The sequence below is a fragment of the Hippocampus zosterae genome, chromosome 7 (genome assembly GCF_025434085.1).
Source record: "Hippocampus zosterae strain Florida chromosome 7, ASM2543408v3, whole genome shotgun sequence".
Taxonomy (NCBI): Eukaryota; Metazoa; Chordata; class Actinopteri; order Syngnathiformes; family Syngnathidae; genus Hippocampus; species Hippocampus zosterae.
In genome coordinates, this window is record NC_067457.1 from 7010700 (window position 1) to 7029357 (window position 18658).

At 43.6% G+C, this 18658-nt stretch overlaps 3 protein-coding genes across 7 annotated transcripts; all 3 read left to right on the top strand.

Moving 5' to 3' along the window:
• Positions 1–423: 423 nt before the first annotated feature.
• Positions 424–5014, top strand: LOC127603839 (zinc finger protein 436-like). 4 transcript variants are annotated; one of them, XM_052070475.1, is made up of 6 exons: positions 424–499; positions 1146–1348; positions 1447–1533; positions 1656–1754; positions 1880–1990; positions 2054–5014. In XM_052070475.1, the coding sequence occupies exon 6, from the start codon at positions 2532–2534 to the stop codon at positions 4143–4145; it is 1614 nt and encodes a 537-aa protein (XP_051926435.1). In that variant the 5' UTR covers positions 424–499; positions 1146–1348; positions 1447–1533; positions 1656–1754; positions 1880–1990; positions 2054–2531; the 3' UTR covers positions 4146–5014. The 4 variants fall into 4 exon arrangements, with proteins under 4 accessions (XP_051926435.1, XP_051926437.1, XP_051926434.1 ...); XM_052070477.1 differs by lacking the exon at positions 424–499 and adding an exon at positions 555–1041 and having other exon boundaries at positions 2054–2646; XM_052070474.1 differs by lacking the exon at positions 424–499 and adding an exon at positions 566–1041.
• Positions 5015–5544: 530 nt separating this feature from the next.
• Positions 5545–10355, top strand: LOC127603831 (oocyte zinc finger protein XlCOF6-like). 2 transcript variants are annotated; one of them, XM_052070463.1, is made up of 8 exons: positions 5545–5750; positions 6549–6640; positions 6715–6751; positions 6945–7046; positions 7143–7238; positions 7407–7517; positions 7657–7780; positions 8022–10355. In XM_052070463.1, exons 4-8 carry the CDS (start codon positions 7014–7016, stop codon positions 10022–10024), a joined length of 2367 nt encoding a protein of 788 aa, XP_051926423.1. In that variant the 5' UTR covers positions 5545–5750; positions 6549–6640; positions 6715–6751; positions 6945–7013; the 3' UTR covers positions 10025–10355. The 2 variants fall into 2 exon arrangements, with proteins under 2 accessions (XP_051926423.1, XP_051926422.1); XM_052070462.1 differs by having other exon boundaries at positions 6549–6751.
• Positions 10356–11802: 1447 nt separating this feature from the next.
• wdr45b (WD repeat domain 45B) lies at positions 11803–17759 on the top strand. Its single transcript, XM_052070524.1, has 10 exons — positions 11803–12171; positions 13016–13090; positions 13479–13580; positions 13692–13779; positions 13859–13953; positions 14045–14235; positions 14316–14401; positions 14898–14999; positions 15229–15350; positions 15837–17759. Exons 1-10 carry the CDS (start codon positions 12105–12107, stop codon positions 15941–15943), a joined length of 1035 nt encoding a protein of 344 aa, XP_051926484.1. The 5' UTR covers positions 11803–12104; the 3' UTR covers positions 15944–17759.
• The last annotated feature ends 899 nt before the right edge of the window (positions 17760–18658 follow it).

Genomic DNA, 18658 nt, shown 5'->3' on the forward strand with positions numbered 1-18658 from the left:
TTTTACGAATCCGGCGTAAACTTTCTCCAAACATCAAATTCACTACTTGTGTGTGTGTGTGCGCGCGTGCGGTCGGTGCAGATATATATATTTCCTAATGAACAAGTAACAATGGTCACACTGTTGTGTATGGCGTAAGTGTAACTTTTAAAGCATTATTTTGCTCTTACGGGTTCCTCTAGTTTAAGCAGTCAATTCAAAACTTTTAAATTACCAGCTGTGTCCACGTGTTGGCAATTCATCACAAATAAAGATGATGAAATCGCTTGTCTTTCAGTTGTTACTACTTGCAAAGAGAACCACGCAGACGCAGAAAATGCATTTATTGCTGCATAGTACACATTTTTTTTGGGGGGGGGGGGGGTGAACTTCATTATAAACCATTTACATTCACTGTTTTTAATGGATCACAAAGTCAATATTCAAGTTCCTCGAGAGTGACAAGAAAGAAATTGGCTCATGGTTTAGGGACCGTTACTAGTTTCCAATTGACGTTTATGTATGCGATATTTACCCGTAATTATTAAAATTTAGCAGGTTTTCAATGTTAATCTCCGTTAAAAAACTTTGGCACATGCACAGTTAAGACGTTCTTACGATCATTTCCGAACTGGTCATTCCGTCTTCCGACCGCATCAAAATCATCTTAAAATTCATTTTAAAAATTATGACGTTGGCAACCAATTTTGTAGTTTACAAATGATGTTCTTTTGAGCGTGAAATATATCGAGGTCTGTTTCCTAGAAGTGGAATTATTGCGGATATTGCGAAATGCAAGTCGGACACAAAATACCGTCGGACAAAGCTAACTCGAACGTCGACCGCTCGTTGAGTCGCTGTTGTTTAACGATTGGAGAATTATTTATACTATAAATGCCTATCGCAACAAACATTCTAAAAATTCCGACTATTGTCAGCACATATGACGACAACTTTACTCGCTACCTTAAATTTTAAACACGAACATGTAGAGTTGGAGCGAAATTGAAATAGTCACCGCATTTACTGTCTGTACTCGAAGGGAAATGAATATGAATACAGGTACAGTCGTTTTAAAAGTGTGCACTTGAGTTAATAGACCTACTGGGTAGGTGTATGGTTATCTAACGCAATCGGAAAATGAACCTCCTCATCTCGTCATCTAGGTGTGCAACTTCCATTGTCTGCTTTGCGCCTCCTGGTCTCACCAGTTAAGATCGTCTCTGCTGCAATCTGGCAAATCATCGAGCATCGAGTTGTGGCTGATTATGGCATGCTCGAGGATTTTGTTTCCATGGTGACAGACGTTGTGCCAGAGTTGATGACCAAATGTCAGCGGACCCAACTCGTCCTGGGCCTCAGAGCACAGGTTAGGTTGCCAGTCCAAAATTAGCACGCAAGCGCTTACTAATGTACTGACAGTAAAAGTTAAATCCTAAAATTTCATGTCATTCCTTCTGATTCTAGCTGATCCTGGAGTTATGTCGTTTCGAAGGTGAGGCTCATTCCAGTGACGTAGAGCAACACCTGGATAGGATGAACACCCTTGTCAAGGTATTCAGTTTTGCACGAGTTTGAGGTCACCTCATTTGAACATCACAAAACACATCCTACGCTTTATGGAATGCTTGCACGCTTTTTATCTGCTGCTCATGAGATTTCACGATATTTTGCAGACCTGTGCCGTAAACGACCATGTTAATCCATGCTCAAGTTTTGTGGATTTTGTGAAACACTTGCTGAACAATCCTGCTGAGAAGGAACACTTTTTCACTGTAAGTGCGAGTGCGACAAACCTGACGAAACACTTAGGTTAAAGCCCTCGAAAGAAAAATGTTTAATGCATGGCAAACTTTAATTTATGACTGGTGGCGATAAACTGGATTTGTTTTCCTTGTAGGAGGTTTTTCCCAAGGAGTTTGGCCCATCATACGATAAGGCTCTTAAGTCCCTGATGGAGCTCTTTCTTTCCAGACTTGAGACATTTCTCCCTGGGCAAACCTTCCAACAGGTACACACAAGAAAAATAACATTACAAAGACGTCTGTTACATTCACTATTTACTTTCCTGTAGGTTTCCACCACGTGTGGTGAGGTGTCCTCTGTTCTGAGCGACTGCTTGAAGACCATGCGGAGCTGTGATGCGCTCAGAAATCTGCTTCAGTATCACAAGTCCCACAACCTTCTTGGACACAATGGCAAGTCTTTTACAGTTTCCTTGATTTGATTAAATTTTGCAATTTGGGAACAGCTTCTCCCAACCACTGAGGCACGTGGTGACCTATTTTCAGCTTGATGTTACCAGATGCAGTTTATTGTCTTTGTAAAGGGTTATACTATACATTTTCAGGGTGAATATACACCAGATGTTTTGTGTGCTGACCTTCTAATCGAATAATAAATTGAGCACCAACATTTTATAATTTTGTCCCTTGACAGATATTTACCCGGATGACATCTCCATCTTGTCTGCTCTCAAGTGTGCTGCAGTCAACGCTAAAACAACCACCGAAGGGAATCAGGGCGTGGTAGCGCTCGATGAAGCTCCTGGAATGGTTGAGTGTGCTTCTAAAGAAATCCCAAATAATGAAGAAAATATCGAAAGTCAAATGAGAATGGAAAGCTGCGTTGAAGGGAAAACACTTGATGGGTCTTTACAGTCTGGACCATGGACGAAAATGATGTTGGCGGAAGAGAACAAAGTTGGGCTCGGCGGTAAAGAGAAGCTCCCGGTTAAGGAATCTGTTTCCAGTCTGATGAAAACATCGATTGCGATACCTTCGGATTACTCTGACATCGAAGACAATGGAAGCGGAGCATCTTCCTGGTCTTTCTACTCGGATGAGGACTCTAGCGGTAGTCCAAGTCCGTGGTCCGGATGCTCTGGTGAGGATGTGACCTCTGTCGGGTCATCTCCCAATGTCTTAAATAAGGTCACTCCCGTCAGAAATGAAGACAAACTATCAGCGGCTTGCAGCACGAAGCGTCTCGCCAGCCAAAACAACGCTCCTCCAAAAAAGCCCCGTCAAGTCAAGTGCTTCATCTGCAACGAGCAAGTGAGCCCCGATCTGAAAACTCACTTGAGAACCCACTTTCCAGACGGTCAATACACCTGCCCGCAATGCAACAGCAGGTTTAAACTCTTTTCATCTCTGAAGACGCATTTGGTCAAAAAATGCTACGAGCACGCTCATCAGGGGGCGGAACCCGGGCCGAATGAGGATCTTTATAAATGCGACGACTGCGAAAAGGCCTTCAAGTATAGCCGGTCACTGCAGGCCCACAAACAGACCCATGCCGAACTCTACTGCGCCGTGTGCAGGAAAATCTTGAAGGACGCCGCGTCGTTGGAACGACATAAGGCCTCCCACACCGAGTTTCGGTGTACTCGCTGCGAGCAGACCTTCACTCTTTTCAAGCCCTTGCGCAGACATTATGAATATTTCCACAAGATTAGCAGACCCTTTAAGTGCCTCTGCTGCTCCAAAACATTCTCCAGGCTTGAGCATTTAATCAGACACGAATGGAGGGACACCAATCAGCTGCCGTTAAAGTGCAATATTTGCGGCATGGGATTTCGAAGCGATTACGATCTGGTTTCGCATCAAAGGGTTCACACAAAAGAGAAACCCTACCTCTGCGGAGAGTGTGGCAAAACCTTCTCCCAGAAGCCCAATCTGCTGCGGCACCATCGCTTCATCCACAGCGAGCAGAAAGACGAAAAGAAATACTTTTGCGCCGAGTGTCAGACGTCCTTTAAGGAGAAAGGGGCTCTGCTACAGCACCAGAAACGCAAACACCTCGACAAAGTCATCGGCCGCCGTCTGTGCCCGTACTGCGGGAAGTCATTCTCGGCGTCATCCATCGCTCGGCATAAGATGATCCACACCGGAGAGCGACCGTTAAAATGCAACGCTCCCGATTGCGACAAGACCTTCTTGACGGCCACCGAGCGGAAGAAGCACTTTCTCATGCACCACTCGACCGAACGACCGTTCAAATGTGATATTTGCGGAAAGGGCTTCATCACAGTCGGGATACGGAACGAGCACGTGAAGTTACATTCAGGCAAGAAGCCGTTTGTATGCGAGATTTGCATCAAGGGTTTCTCAAAGCGCCACGCCTTGAATAGACACAAGAAACTTGTGCATTTTGTTCTAAGTTAGGACCCCCTTCCATTTACGAGTTGTGGTCCTTGCGTACCCAAATTTGAACACAAGTCGAGACGTGTCGTAGTCTTGTCACTAACGCGGGGATGCTAAAAGCTAATTAATGACTCCAAAGGGCTATTCTTCTTCAGTCGAATCTAGTTATAATTCATCCATCGAAAAAATGGGTCTGAAGGTGACAGAGACAAATTTAACCGTTTTAGGGACAGCTTTTATCATGTTAGCGGGTGACGGGGTGCATTTTTGGCTGAAGTTATTGAACAACAATTTTGCATCAGTATTTGTGAGATAAAGGTGTGGTGTTAATGAATTTGCCAGTTTCATTTGCTTTTTTTCTCTCTCTCTCTCATACATTGTATATTATACTGAAAACACCGTCGCTAAACAAATAACATTTCGGTTTGGATGCAATGAGCTTTGTTTCTTCCATATGTAAACCTTTTTTTCTGATATTTCTCTTCAGTTTGGATTCAGATACAACGACCGGTGTACAGAAAACTGAGTACCTGTTCACAAAATGGCCGACAAGCGCACACCTATATGCAGCGTTTGATGTTGTTGGATACCTGGTTGCTGATGCCTTTGTCACTTGATTTGAGAATATTTGGCCATGAACAACACGGGGTAGGACTAGATAAGTTTTTTTTACTTCTTCCTACTCCCTTGAACATAATAACTGTGTTGAATGATGACTGATTTTCCTTTTTACTATTTTACTTACTACTACCTTACTTTGTCAAATTATTACAGTATGTTTTATTTTCAATAAACAAACGAAACAAATTAGCAATGCACCATGTTCTTTTTTTTCCAATGTAAAAAACAAGGCTTCCATCTTTTGCAGAGCTGTTCATTTTCTTGACTCACTGTCACCTTTAATTTTTTCATTTCTCTTAAATATAATCAGTGATGTATAAATTACACGATTGCTACCATTGAACCGATTCTAGGTTAAAAAACAAAAGTTGAACATGTAGCTTGAGTCCTACGGAGTGGTAGGTGAGTTACATCAGGATTTGAAACACTTGCAGCTATCGTCCAAATCAACTGGTTGCTGAACAAAGAAATGAACTCGTGATTAAATATTGCATTACGGGAGTTTCTTCAACAAACATCTTGGAGCCTTGAACTTTTGTTCACTTGACACCTCTAGCAAAACTGCAATATGGCAATAATTGATTCACTAGTGACAAGCACCAAAGTGTGGAAATTATTCTTATTTTTTTGTTTTTTGTTATTGTAAGGTGTCCTTGGGTGTCTTGAAAGGCGCTTATAAATAAAATGTATTATTGTTATTATTATTAATCCAGGGACAATTTTAGGTAGTTAGGAAATCGACATTGCGTAATCGTGAAACCATATTTGACAATTTGCGTAGGAAGTGGAACTAATAATTCGCAGAGTAATCCGCCGGAATATTATTCCGAACGGACCGCAAAGGCAGCCGTTGACGCACAAAGCTCCGTTTCCTATGGTGTGTTTAGATGTCTGCTGTTTAAAAAGAATCTTGGAGGAAGACTGTTGACACACAGATGCACATTCGCCCCACCGCGGTGTAATGTGAATATATTAGGATGGATGAAGGTTCCTCCGAACAACCCGGTGAGTAAAAACTGGGCGGATTAGTTTAGCTAGGCCTCAACGCAGTTGGACGCGCGGGAATAGCATCGCTAACTCATGTCGGATCTGAGTTTGTTGCTAAAATTACTTTCGTTGCTGGGCGGAAACCATTTTATTTACGTTACTTAAATTGCGTGTCGCTGACCCGATGCAGCGTTTGCTTCAGAGTATGTGCTAATTTTTGTGAATTTAGATTCCGTCTTCCGCTCCCTTAGCAGTCACAAGCTAAGTTTAGCACTCGATGTACGCTGGTTTCCAAGTCGAACAAATTATAAGATTTAGCACTGCTATTTGTAGTTAAAGTAAGAATTCTGCAGAAATGTGTTTATCATTCTGGTCTAATTAAATCGCGATCGAATTGCGCTCTGTAGTAAGGAACGGCTAGTATGTATGGCTTAATGCGTCAATTGAGATGAAAGCTAACATTTTTTATGAATGTAGGCATTTTTCCCCTCTCCCTACCCAATGTTTTTCCTTTCTGAATTCTGATTGTAATTTCCCCGTTGCGGGGCTAATAAAGGATATCTTAATCCTCTCAGGTTTCCTTACACTGTATATGTGGAAAAACTGTTTTCCCCCTATCTGGTCTGAGTTGCTCCGTTCCCAGACGATATCTAAATATTGACTGTCTCTATAAAATGTACTTACTAGTTACGATTTGTGTCGTCACATTTGAACCACTTGGCAAAATGTATACTTAAAGTACGTGTTTGCGCAAAAATGTCAATGTCCTTATATAACATGTCCATAATATAGTTGTACATTTCTCTCCACGTTCAGGTCCCTCTCTCCCCGTCCCCACTCTGCGCCTCCTGGTTTCTCCGATTCGTCTGATCTCTGCAGCCATCTGGCAGACGATAGATCACAAGATTGTATCGGATTATGGACTGCTTGAGGAGTTTGTATTTATGGTTACTGAAATTGTTCCTCAACTCCTTTCGACCAGGCAACGTGCGGAACTAATTTTGGGTCTTCGAGCACGGGTAAGAAAACTTTCTGAACTCTATCTTAGTCATGCCTCCATCTGTTGAGTAAATTTGTGAATGCAAAATGTGTATAGAATTATATTGAGCAAGTGGTCATTATGTTGTGACCATGTCAGTAAATTTACCTTGTTAAAAAATGCAGTATCTTAATCTTCAATTATTCAAGTATTATTTTTCTCTTTGTCTGCAGCTCATCCTGGAGCTGTGCCGCTCTGAGGAGACTGCCAATATCCAAACCATCCAGCCACATCTCGACCGTATGCAAAACCTTCAATCGCTTTGGAAAGTAGAGGTGAGTGACATGGTAAACTATTTTGAAACTCTCCTTGTTTGTAGTTGTCCAATTGTCGCTGACCTTTCTCCATTTTGACCCCTTTTTTTCCTTCAGATTGATAATGCAAAACCAGACATTTCAGACTCTCATTTTATGAGTCTTGTGCGGAATCTGCTGAGAAATTGTGTCGAGAGAGAGAACTTTTTTCAAGTAAGTTTGTTTTTAACCCGAATGGCACCAAAATGTATTTGCGCTTTGCAGTCATGTTGCTAACGCCCTGCTAATTTTACATCAATTTCACATACCTTGACCGTGATGCATGAGACTGTTTGCTTTGCCTGGCAATCTCGGAAGCAAAGATGAATTTCCTGTGTGCAGGATGTTTTTCCTGAAGATTTTGGTCCCACATACGACAAAGCAATCCAGACATTGATGTGGCTCTTTCTGTCCCGGCTCGAAAAGCTTATTCCAACTCAGTCTCTTCAGCAGGTAGGTCGCAACACACCTGAGTTTGTAAAATCCTGTTATATTCCATGATCTGGAATATGAACATCAGTGCCGCAGCTAGCCATCATTGGCTTTTAAATTGTAAACACAGGTTAGTTCCCATTTTGCTTCTATTTGTTAGATCGCATCATTGCTAAGTGATTCCTCTTCAGTTCTGAGAGAGTGCTTGGAGTCTTACACCATGTCTCAGGGGCTCAAAACCGCGTTGGACGCTCACAAAGACCTCAGCCAGTTGGAGGATATTGGTAAGCATCGAGCATCCCGTCTTAACTCATTCACTCCCAAAGACGTTTTTAAACGTCTTTTCAGACTTGGTCTACAATTGGCTGGTACTGAATGAGTTAAACGTTTTTCAATGAATATCCTGGGAAAAAACTGTCATGAAGTGGGTGGGGGGGGTCCTTTTAATTTTCGTACCCCGAACTGGATTAAGTTTATTGTGAGCTGATTAGATAAATGTTAATCGAGTCCACTCTTTATTTCTAGAATCTTGTGAGGTCGATAGTGGCATCTTGTCCGCTCTATGTCTTCCTCCTGCGGAAAGAGATGCCGTGCTAAATCTGCCAGCGGCAACGGATCCGGAGACTAGCGCGGTCTATACAGACTGCACAGAGATGGAGGTCGAAGCTGGCAATAAAATGCCACTTTCAGAGGAAAGCGTCCAAAAACCGTGGTTCGGGATTGATCAGGAAGAGAAGCCAGACGTCAGCGCGGGGGCCGCTCGGGAAGGAACGGGTGCGGATCATTGTGTAATGGAAGCACACCATGACAACCTATCGGAAACTCTAATCATAGGGGAGGATGGCAAGGTGACGGTCCTCGACAGCTTAGTGAAAACGCCGAACAGACGCGGGAGGAAAAAGAAGCGTCTGGGCGATGAAGATTTTCAAATGCCGGCGGCCGCGCGGGATCCGGACTTTGACGCGCTGAAAAGACCGGTGCGAAAGAATCGCGGACTCAAGATGAAGCGGCTCCTGTCGCAGTGGCGAAAATCTGGAAGGTCGCCGGCCGCCGACAGCAGTCCAAAAAGGTTTTCGAGCTCCCTGGTCTCGGCAAAAGGCGACGACTTGGACGACAGAACGTGCGGCGTGTGCGGCAAAGTGGTGAGCCACGCCCGATTCTTGGAGCGTCACATGAGTCAACACGCCGAAGAGTTGACTTACTCCTGCACGGTGTGTCAAAGAAATTTCAAGAACTTCCGCTGGCTGCAGCAGCATAAATGCCAAGGTGCGTCAACCGAGACGGAAGCCCAGAAAGAGAACGCAGACGGAGAAGACGATAAATCCGCTATCCTCATTTGTGAGCCGGGCAACGAAGCCGTGCCGACAGACAGCACCGCAGACGACCCCGATTACGCACCCGCCGGAGGAAAGCGGAGCGCCAAGGAGCTGGGACGCAAGAGCCCGGACGACACTAAAACCATCCTGGACGGTCCGTTCTATTGTCCCCACTGCAGCGCCGAGTTCAAGTGCAAGCAGACCTTTCGGTTTCATTTAAGAAACATCTGCTACAACGAGCAACAGGTGGATCCCGATCAACCCGAAGACATCCGGCATTGTTTCCGCTGCAACGAATGCGACAAGGCCTTCAAGTACAAGTCCACCTTGGATTCGCACAAGCAAACGCACAACCCGCTGTACTGCGAGGTTTGCATGAAGCTGGTGCGCGATTCGGAGGCGCTGGCCATGCATAAAGAGTCGCACACGCCGTTCCAGTGCAACCAGTGCGAGGATAGCTTCCCCGTGTTCAAGGCGCTGCACAAGCACTACATCGACGTCCACAATCCCGCCGAGCCTTTCACGTGCACCCACTGCCAGATGACGTTTGTCAGTTTGAAGCGTTTCATCCGACACGAATGGAAACACACCGGCTACCAGCCCTTCCAGTGCCCCCATTGCTCCAAACGATTCCGGTCGTACTCGGACCTGGTGGAGCACCAGAAAAAACACACTAAGGCCTATCCATTCCTCTGCTGGGAGTGCGGGAAGAAATTCCGTCACGGCGTGACCCTGACGAGGCACGTCGAGCGCGTGCATCAGTCCGGCGAACTGCTCAGCGATAAGGCGTTACCGACGTTCGCCTGCGGCCAGTGCGAGAAGAGCTTCACCTCCAGGAGATGCCTCCTGAAACACGACAACTTCCATCACAAAGGCATGCGCTTCCCGTGCGAGCATTGCGGAAAGGGATTCTTCGGGAAAGACGCGCTAGTGAGGCACACTTTGATCCACACGGGCGAAAGGCCTTTCAAATGCGACGACTGCGACAAGTCTTTCCGTTCCTCGGCTGAACTGAAAATCCATCGCAGGTACCATACAGGCGAAAGGCCGTTTAAGTGTAGCATCTGCGATAAAGGTTTTGTCCAGTCCTGTTTTCTCACGCTACACATGCGAACCCACACTGGAGAGAGACCCTATGTTTGTGCCATCTGCAACAAAGCCTTTTCCAGTTTACACGGCCTAAAAAGACATCGCAGGCTTGTCCACGCATAGTTGACGCAAACTTGGCTTCCGCCTGATTAAAAATAGGACGTGGTGATGACGGGCTTTGTGGCTCCAAACGTTGTTTATTGTGAATATTTGAGGCACCGTGACAAAACTGAAGTTGGGGGATTGGAACTAAATTAACATGAAATGGGGTGACTGGTCCTTCCTCTGTGATTGTCACAACGTCGCTTGTAAAGAACTCGTGAGAGTGTAAATTGCTTAAATAATGTAACTGTATTTTTTACAGAAACGTTTGCTGTAGTTCTACATGAGGTTAATATGTGCAAATGATAAAACAATATCTTCTTTGGGAATAAATTCAGCTTTCTTCAACGAATCGAACTTTATTTCTGTTGGTTATTGATGACTGTATTTGCACTTCACACCATGCCAGTGTTTTTTTTTTCCTCAAAAGCGACCCTCTCCCAAAAACAAACTAGAATGTAAGATCCAAGGTCATACAGTAGACATTTAGCATGCATATATATTTTTTAAACAGACTTCGATATAAGAAGTGAGAATCTTACTCCTTTGAGTGCATTGATCTGTTATGTCTCAGGACTAAAACGATGCAGAGGTGTTGGACTGGTAAACAAGTACAAACAAGAAATAACCTTCATATTTCTCTATTAATTTCATACGTCGACCACAGATTAGCATTTTTGTGTTTTGATGACAGTATCCATTTCACTTGATTACAGTACCTTGTGAACAAGTTTACCTGCTGCATCTATTAACATTTCCAATATGTTACAGCTTGTCCGAGGTCCTCCCTTAGTCAACATTTAACCAGTCGCTGCCAGTAAATGTTAGGCATGCTCAAAATCTGTGGATGGTGGAGAAAAGCTGGCCTTTTAAGTCAATGTAAAAAAGTCTTGTAAGGCAATTATTGTATATTGATTATAACTGTTACAAGCCATTTGAGTTGTTTACCCATATTGCTTTAACGCTAAAATCTGAGGGAATGCTCGAGAAAGCCTGTTTCTGCAGACAAGCGCAAAAGACTGGATCCTGTACAACCTCGCTGGCCGGCTGTTTCCCTTTAGGTAGAGACAAGTTGCAGTGGAGGACCCCAAGGCAACTTTCCTCTTCTTGAAATTCTGGTTCATGCATTGCATGATGGAGATGTGTTGAAAACAGGCAAGTACTCACTGTGCTTCAGGATGCTGAAATACAAGTAAAAGTACTGATTCAACACCTGTAACTCAGTAATCTGATATCTTGACAAGAGGAAAATACGGTAATCACACACAAAAATATTTACCTGTAACAATGAAAATAATCTTGCATGTGACATCGTTTCCTAAACCAAATGTTGGCGTTGCTATCGGAATGCATCCATGTAGCTTTGATAACAGGAATGAAAAAATGCAAAATCAGCAAACGATAAAGAAGTACATCTGATTTCTACAAGCCTGTGATTTGTTTTCCAACCATTTTGACGATAATTCCGCTCTCCGTGGGTTAATTTTGCTTCCTGTTGATTATTGCTGTATTTTTTTCCAGAATGTAATGAATAAGGACTTTAAACCTGCTTCCATTCATTATTTCCCCAGAGTGGGACGAATAAAGGTTATCTTTTTGTGCATTTGGATGATTCTGTTATTCCACTGTTAATGACTTTAAACGGATAGGACTCGAACCCACAATTCCTGGATTTGGAGGCGAGTGCATTCTCCATTAGGTCACTTATAATAAATGGGAAGACATAATGCGCGAATAACAACGGCATTGCTTTCAGGGCCCCCACCCAACCTCCTCTTCTCAAGTGGTTGTATTTGGACCGTCACTTGTTGAATTGTTTGACTTTTTTCATCATCTGCAACACAAACAGCTGCACGCACGGTTTATTTTGTTTTTGCAACACGCTCGTTTATCAAAAAAGAGGAATAATCCAACGGAAATTTAGCCCGACCGAGAGTACTTGACAAGTCTCGGCTAAACAGGAACCAGCGTCCGTTGCATCCTTCCTTCGACACGCAACCAACTTGGGAGGAATGATGACGCTAGCCAGTTAGCCATCCGAGCAGCAGTAGTTGGATTACTGATTACACAAATTGGAATTTGGGTAGCCTCGCGCGAAACGATGAATTCACTGCTGTCAAAACCACAAGGGAACGGACTCCTTTACGCTGGATTTAACCAGGACCACGGTGAGAAGTGAAACTGTCATGTGTTTTTCCCCCTCAACCCAAAAGGAATTCGGATAGCGCCGCGGATGCTAAGCTAACACTGCTAACTCACTGGTTCCTCTGAAAATAATCGACATTTAACGTAACCGACCGTAACTTGTTTTCCTAACTTGGAAATATCGAATATCACGACAGTTGTCCATGTCACTTGCGGAACTTTTAGCATAAATCACCTGCCGTTTTCTTGTTGTGAGCCACTGCTAGCCTTCGCTAGCTACCGCTTACGTTATTATTGTCATTCGATGGTCGAGCATCAGTATATTTCAGTTAATAATATATATTGAGGTTCTGAAGTGGGGTGTGAACAAATCACCGCACACATGAATTTGTGTTAGCCAACCACCGTCATATTTGGAGTTCCATGGAACGGTCACCACGTACGGGGGGTTTCGTTATCATCAAATCTTAATGTTCTGTTATGTTATTCACCATTTATCCAACATCATATTTAATCGTTACAAATCAATGCTATACAACGGCAAGGTAAAACCTTGCGAACTAGAGTGGCACCCACAACTAGAGATGTGCACCCCAGACTTGGTCTCTATTACGTGTCTTGGTTGCTTTGTCTCCTATAATTACGGCAATCTTTTAGATTAGATAATATAGACCGAAAGTTGTTCTTTTTTTTTTATACGTGTTCACTGTTCAATACGTCAATCATTCTGGTAATTATTGTAGTTGCGTATCCTCATATCATCTCGTATATCAGTGAAGGTTTTTGGTGGTAGATTTCTTGGGCGATACTGTATCAGATGTTATCTTTGACTTCTGATGCCTGTCTGTTAAATATGTGCCTCTGCAGGATGCTTTGCGTGTGGAATGGAGAATGGATTTCGGGTTTACAACACAGATCCTCTTAAAGAGAAGGAGAAACAAGGTAAAAATAAATGTTTGGAAAAAAATTCACTGTTCAAATTTGTAGATCAGAGCTACGCGGTGTGGTGTTTATTCCGGTATACAGCAACCAAACGGAAGTTAAAGTGGGGATGTAGAAGCGGAATTGTCCGCTCAAGTTAGGCTAAATATATTCCTCAGCAGCTTGACCCTTTCCAGAGTTGCTTGTCAACATCAGTTATGCTGTGGGCAAGGAGCTTTTTCAAGATGAGAACAGAGGCTTGTGTGTTGAGTGTGTGCGGGATATGATTCTTCTTCTGTGCTTTCTGAGCCCAAAGGCAAATGAATAAGCAGGACTAATCAGAAGCAAAACCGATTTTTGTTTGATATCGAAGCATTTCTCGACATTTTTTTACATTTTATTTTTTTAGAATTCTTGGAGGGCGGTGTAGGCCATGTGGAGATGCTTTTCCGGTGCAACTATCTGGCGCTTGTGGGTGGAGGAAAGAAACCCAAGTACCCCACCAATAAAGGTATTCTTTTGAAACAGGAACAGGAGGTTCTAATTTGATAAGATGTGGCTCATGATTGTGTTCTGTTAAATATTGATGCCTTTTTCATTTTGATTGTTGACTTAACTGTAGTCATGATTTGGGATGACCTGAAGAAGAAGACGGTCATTGAGATTGAGTTCTCCACAGAGGTGAAAGCTGTCAAACTTCGACGTGACAGGTACTAGCCCGCCAACACCAATAAAAAAAAAAAAACATTTCTTGAAATGTTCTCTCATTTTTTGCTGTTTTGTGGTCAGAATTGTGGTGGTCCTGGACTCCATGATTAAAGTTTTCACCTTCACCCACAACCCCCATCAGCTGCACGTGTTTGAGACCTGTTTCAACCCCAAAGGTCAGGCCCTGCTCTTTCCGGGTTGCTTTCACAAATATTTTTGTTTTGAACCTGAGCTACAATGTGATTGACCCAACTGTTCTTTCTTCAGGTCTGTGCGTGCTGTGTCCCAATAGCAACAACTCCCTTCTGGCCTTCCCTGGCGCTCACTCGGGCCACGTTCAGATTGTGGACCTGGCAAACACAGAGAAGCCCCCGGTGGACATCCCTGCCCACGAGGGGGCGCTGTGCTGCATCGCCCTCAACCTGCAAGGGACCCGAATAGCAACGGCATCAGAAAAAGTAAGCCAATAGTCCAAAATGGCCCCAAGTCATTTCTTTTTGATTGCGGCCATTTTAAAACGTGTGTTGTTTATCCACAGGGGACACTGATTAGAATTTTTGACACGTCGGCTGGTCAGCTCATACAGGAGCTGAGGCGAGGCTCTCAGACGGCCAATATTTACTGGTGAGGCTGCCGCAAGATGAATATGGAAACATTATACGGGCTTCGCGGTAGCACGTTGCTATTTAGGAGCATCCATTTGATAGCAGACCTGCAACTGTTTACAACTATGTCCACCTCGACCAGCATTGAGGTGAAAGTTGTTTGATTTTACATCAGTTAGCCATTAATTTGTGGTTATGATCCCATCGCTGTTAACTCATTCAGTCCTAGCCAATTATGGAGCAAGTCTGAAAAGACGTTTAAAAACGTCTTTAGGAGTGAATGAGTTAATAGTCACTAAGTAAAGGAACACGCAAACAAATATGTATGCCGTTTGCAGTTTTAGCATGTTGGGGAAAAAGCAATTTAGAAATTTCTGCCCCACCCACATTTTTTAAAATATATTGACCGTGTCACGTTTGCGATTTTGAAGTCGAGCCTTTTCCATGTCGTTGTTTGCTGCAGAACAGTTGCGTTTCATATTTTCTTCCCACTCTTCCATTTTTCCTTTGTGTAGCATAAATTTCAACCAGGATGCATCCCTCATTTGTGTATCGAGCGACCACGGAACGGTGCACATTTTTGCAGCTGAAGACGTAAAGAGGAATCGGCAATCGAGGTTTGTCGATTCGTAAACCTTCTTTTGAAGCATGTTGTGTAGATTTATACCCACCATGCCCCCCCCGCCCCCCCCCCCTCGGCTTGTGCCGCAACAAGACTGCCCTATGAATTAGGTAGTTTAGTGAAACGAAGACTCCGATATTGTTGTACATGGCTTGAAAAGAAAAATGCGAATGCGTTTGAGACATGAGTAACACTTTGTCACTGCGTTGCGTGTCATTGTACAGTTTGGCCTCCGCCGGCTTTCTTCCCAAATACTTCAGCTCCATGTGGAGCTTTTCCAGGTTCCAGTTGCCCTCGAGCTCCCCGTGTTTGTGTGCCTTCGGAACTGAGCCCAACGCTGTCATAGGTAAGAGCGCTTGCACACCCGCGCTGGTACTTGTCAGAAAGTGCGAAGGCACATCCGGGGGTCAAAGTTGAAAATGGATATTTGCAGAGATAGTCATTAACCCCACCTACCAACCACCAAGCGCATGGTTTAAATGCACAATTATCCCCCCCCCCCAAAAAAAAAAGCTCGGATGATGTGGTTGCACGCCCTCTTCCAACCGGGGGTGTGGCTGTGTTCAGAATTAACCAGTAAGAGTCGATATAACTCATCTTAAATGAAGTTCACCCCTGTCGCCGTTTTCACTGCCTCTGACCAACCACAAATAAAGTTCAGCTGTCGCAGTCGCTTTTGTCATCGCGTCTTGCAGCACCGGCACTATTTGTGTGCACAGCAAGTAATCATGTGAATGTTTCTCAGCATTGACTTTGCAACATTTCACATGTGGCTCTTCTTTCTGCAACCCCCCCCCCCCCCCGCCCCCCACCCCCACTTTGTGCCTCGCAGCTATTTGTGCTGATGGCAGTTACTACAAGTTCCTGTACAACCAGAAAGGGGAGTGTTCCAGAGATGTCTACGCCCAGTTCCTGGAGATGACAGATGACAAAATATGACATTTCAATGCCTTTGAGGAGGGCACAATTACAAAGCTGAGTTTTCTTCCCCCTGCGCCCCCCATTTATCCAGAATGGACCAGTACTTCAGTTCTCTTGAATGACTCTGCTGAAGGAGCTTCAACTGAGAAAAAAAAAAGACACGCAAATTGTCTCTGGATTATCAGGGCGATGTTGATGCCCACTCTTGAACCAATCGCGAGAGAAGAAGAAAAAAAAACAAAAGCGAGGAATTGTTTTGGACATCAGTCCTTTTTACGATGTCTTCCGATGACTTTCCAGTGAATGGCTGTGTTTTTGTTTTTTTTTTTTTTAGGCATAGATAGTTCAGAGAGATTTTTGTCAACTCACGCCGCCTGAGCTAATTCTAGGGAGTGCCTCTTGAGTGGAGCAAGAACCTGCTAACAGCTTGTCGTGTATCACATGGCATGACGATACAAACGCATCACTGCGGGTGTGTGTGTTCTCCAAGCCGGGTCACAAAGAGCAACCATGCATACATGGGGGGGGGGGGGGGGGGGGGTTAATACTTCATCCTTCACACTTTTCAAGGCTGAATATTAATTGCATACCGTTATGCATAATGAAGTTGAATCATTTGCCTCAAGCTTCTTTTTTTTAATACATTGTGCAATATTTTTTTACTTAGCTGGTATACAAGTTTTGCTATCACCAAGGTATGATTTTATTACTAAATCTAGCCAAGTGTTATGGCTTTTTTTGTTCAAGAGGCAATTTTTTTTTTTTGCAATAATTTGCTTTACGCGGCACAACTCATTTGAACATGTTATTGTGATTAATTTTGTTTGTGGAATATGATTTAGGCAGCAAAATCCACCTGCTTTTTATACAATTGCAAGTGGCGGCCATTTTACCACTCGCTGTCAACTGAAAATGACATCACAGTTGCTCAAGGCTCAGCTTGCAAACGTCACTTGACCAATCTCAGAAAACCGGTGATTGGTCGTTACCTGAACACTGATGTCATTTTCAATTGACAGCATGTGGCAAAATGTCCGGGTGGATACCGCAATATTAATCAGAACAGCGTGTTTAGACGAATGGGGGCACATAGAACAATATTGGAAACATGTTTTTTGTTGACATCCCTTAAAAATATCGCGGAGTCAATAATGCAAACAATGATGCGACTGCAAACGGACAATTAACTTGGAATCAATCCTGAAAATTAAAAAAAAAATCCAACAACTTGCGCACTTAGATTTTTTTTAGGGTGTACATTTGACTGAGCAAATTCATGGTTATTGCTCAACTAAAATGTGTTTAAATTTAAAATGTTCTTCCACAAGATTGATTGGAGCATCTCAAACTCCTCATACGGTTACAAACGTGTCACGTCTGACAACAAAAATTAGAAAATGCTAGAAAATCACCTGATAGCCAACTGCGGTTTGCTCCATGTATCATTGCGTGACAGGACACATGATGTCATATCCGTACAATGTACTGTACTGATAACCTGCTTCTTTCCGCGCTCTGCTCTTACATTTTCAACTAATGCAAATTGGGGAGTTATCTTTTGTGACTATGTGTGAGAGCACTTACACCGGCCTAATTAACAGCAATTTTTAAAAATATGTTCCCATGGGGTCCATAACAGCATGTTTACCGCGACATTTCACTCGTGTTCACCAGATTGTATATTGGCACTGTTTTCCACCTGTTCATCACCGAACATTGAAGGGATGCCACGTAAAAAGTGAAAGACAGCTGATAAGTATGACATTAATTCTGATTGTAAAGCATAAACTGCGTTAACATTTGGGAATTAAAAATAGCAGCTTTTCCACTTGAACGTCTGGTGTCCTCTTGGTTTTGCTGTGTGGTTTCTTAGGCTGTAAATCTGACAGTTTTATATCTTGGAGTTTCACAGTTGTATCGGTCAATTCATACTGTAAATTCAGCAATAGTCTCTTCCCCTTATGCACACGGAAAATAAATGAATAGTAGTGATGTGTCGGTCGCGAACGAGCCGATACAAAGAGCCGGCTTGTTGAAGTGAACGATGAGAGCCGGCACCCCACCCCCTTTGTTGCTTTGTAAAGGGAATCGGAATAATTTATAAGGGCAGCTATTAGCCGAGGTTGATAGGTATGTCCGAGGTTGATAGGTATGCAAATGGTATTGACTTTGCCAGTTCTAACTCGTCCAGAGGATTATAAACACAACAACAAAGACCAGCGTGGTGAAACTGCACCTGATAAAGGTACCCAGGTGATTGGTGGGCTCTTTTTGTGGGCGTGGTTATGCAATATAGAGCAATCAGATCCGCCAAGACGTGGGGAAAGTGGGCGTGGTTATGCAAATATACGAGGGCCTCGTCGTGATTGGCGGATGTCAAATTGGGTGTGGTTTGGGGCGGGTATTGCAGCACTTTTTCAAAGTCCCACTTGAGTCCTGAGCTCAGACTTGCACTTGGGGCACATCAAACAGTCTTTTCACTGTTCCCGTCGGTTTCACATGACCCAAAAGCTCGATTTGTCGCCATTTTAGAAAACTGGGAGGTCAATATGTGCACGGAGTGATGTCTCGTAGAGTGCTACTGCCCTCTACTGGGAGGTCAATATGTGCACGGAGTGATGTCTCGTATAGTGCTACTGCCCTCTAGTGGCTAAATGAGCAATCGCATTTAGTAAATGCTATTACTCAATGAGTAATAATCTCTATACAGGTACTATAGCGACTGAACAAATG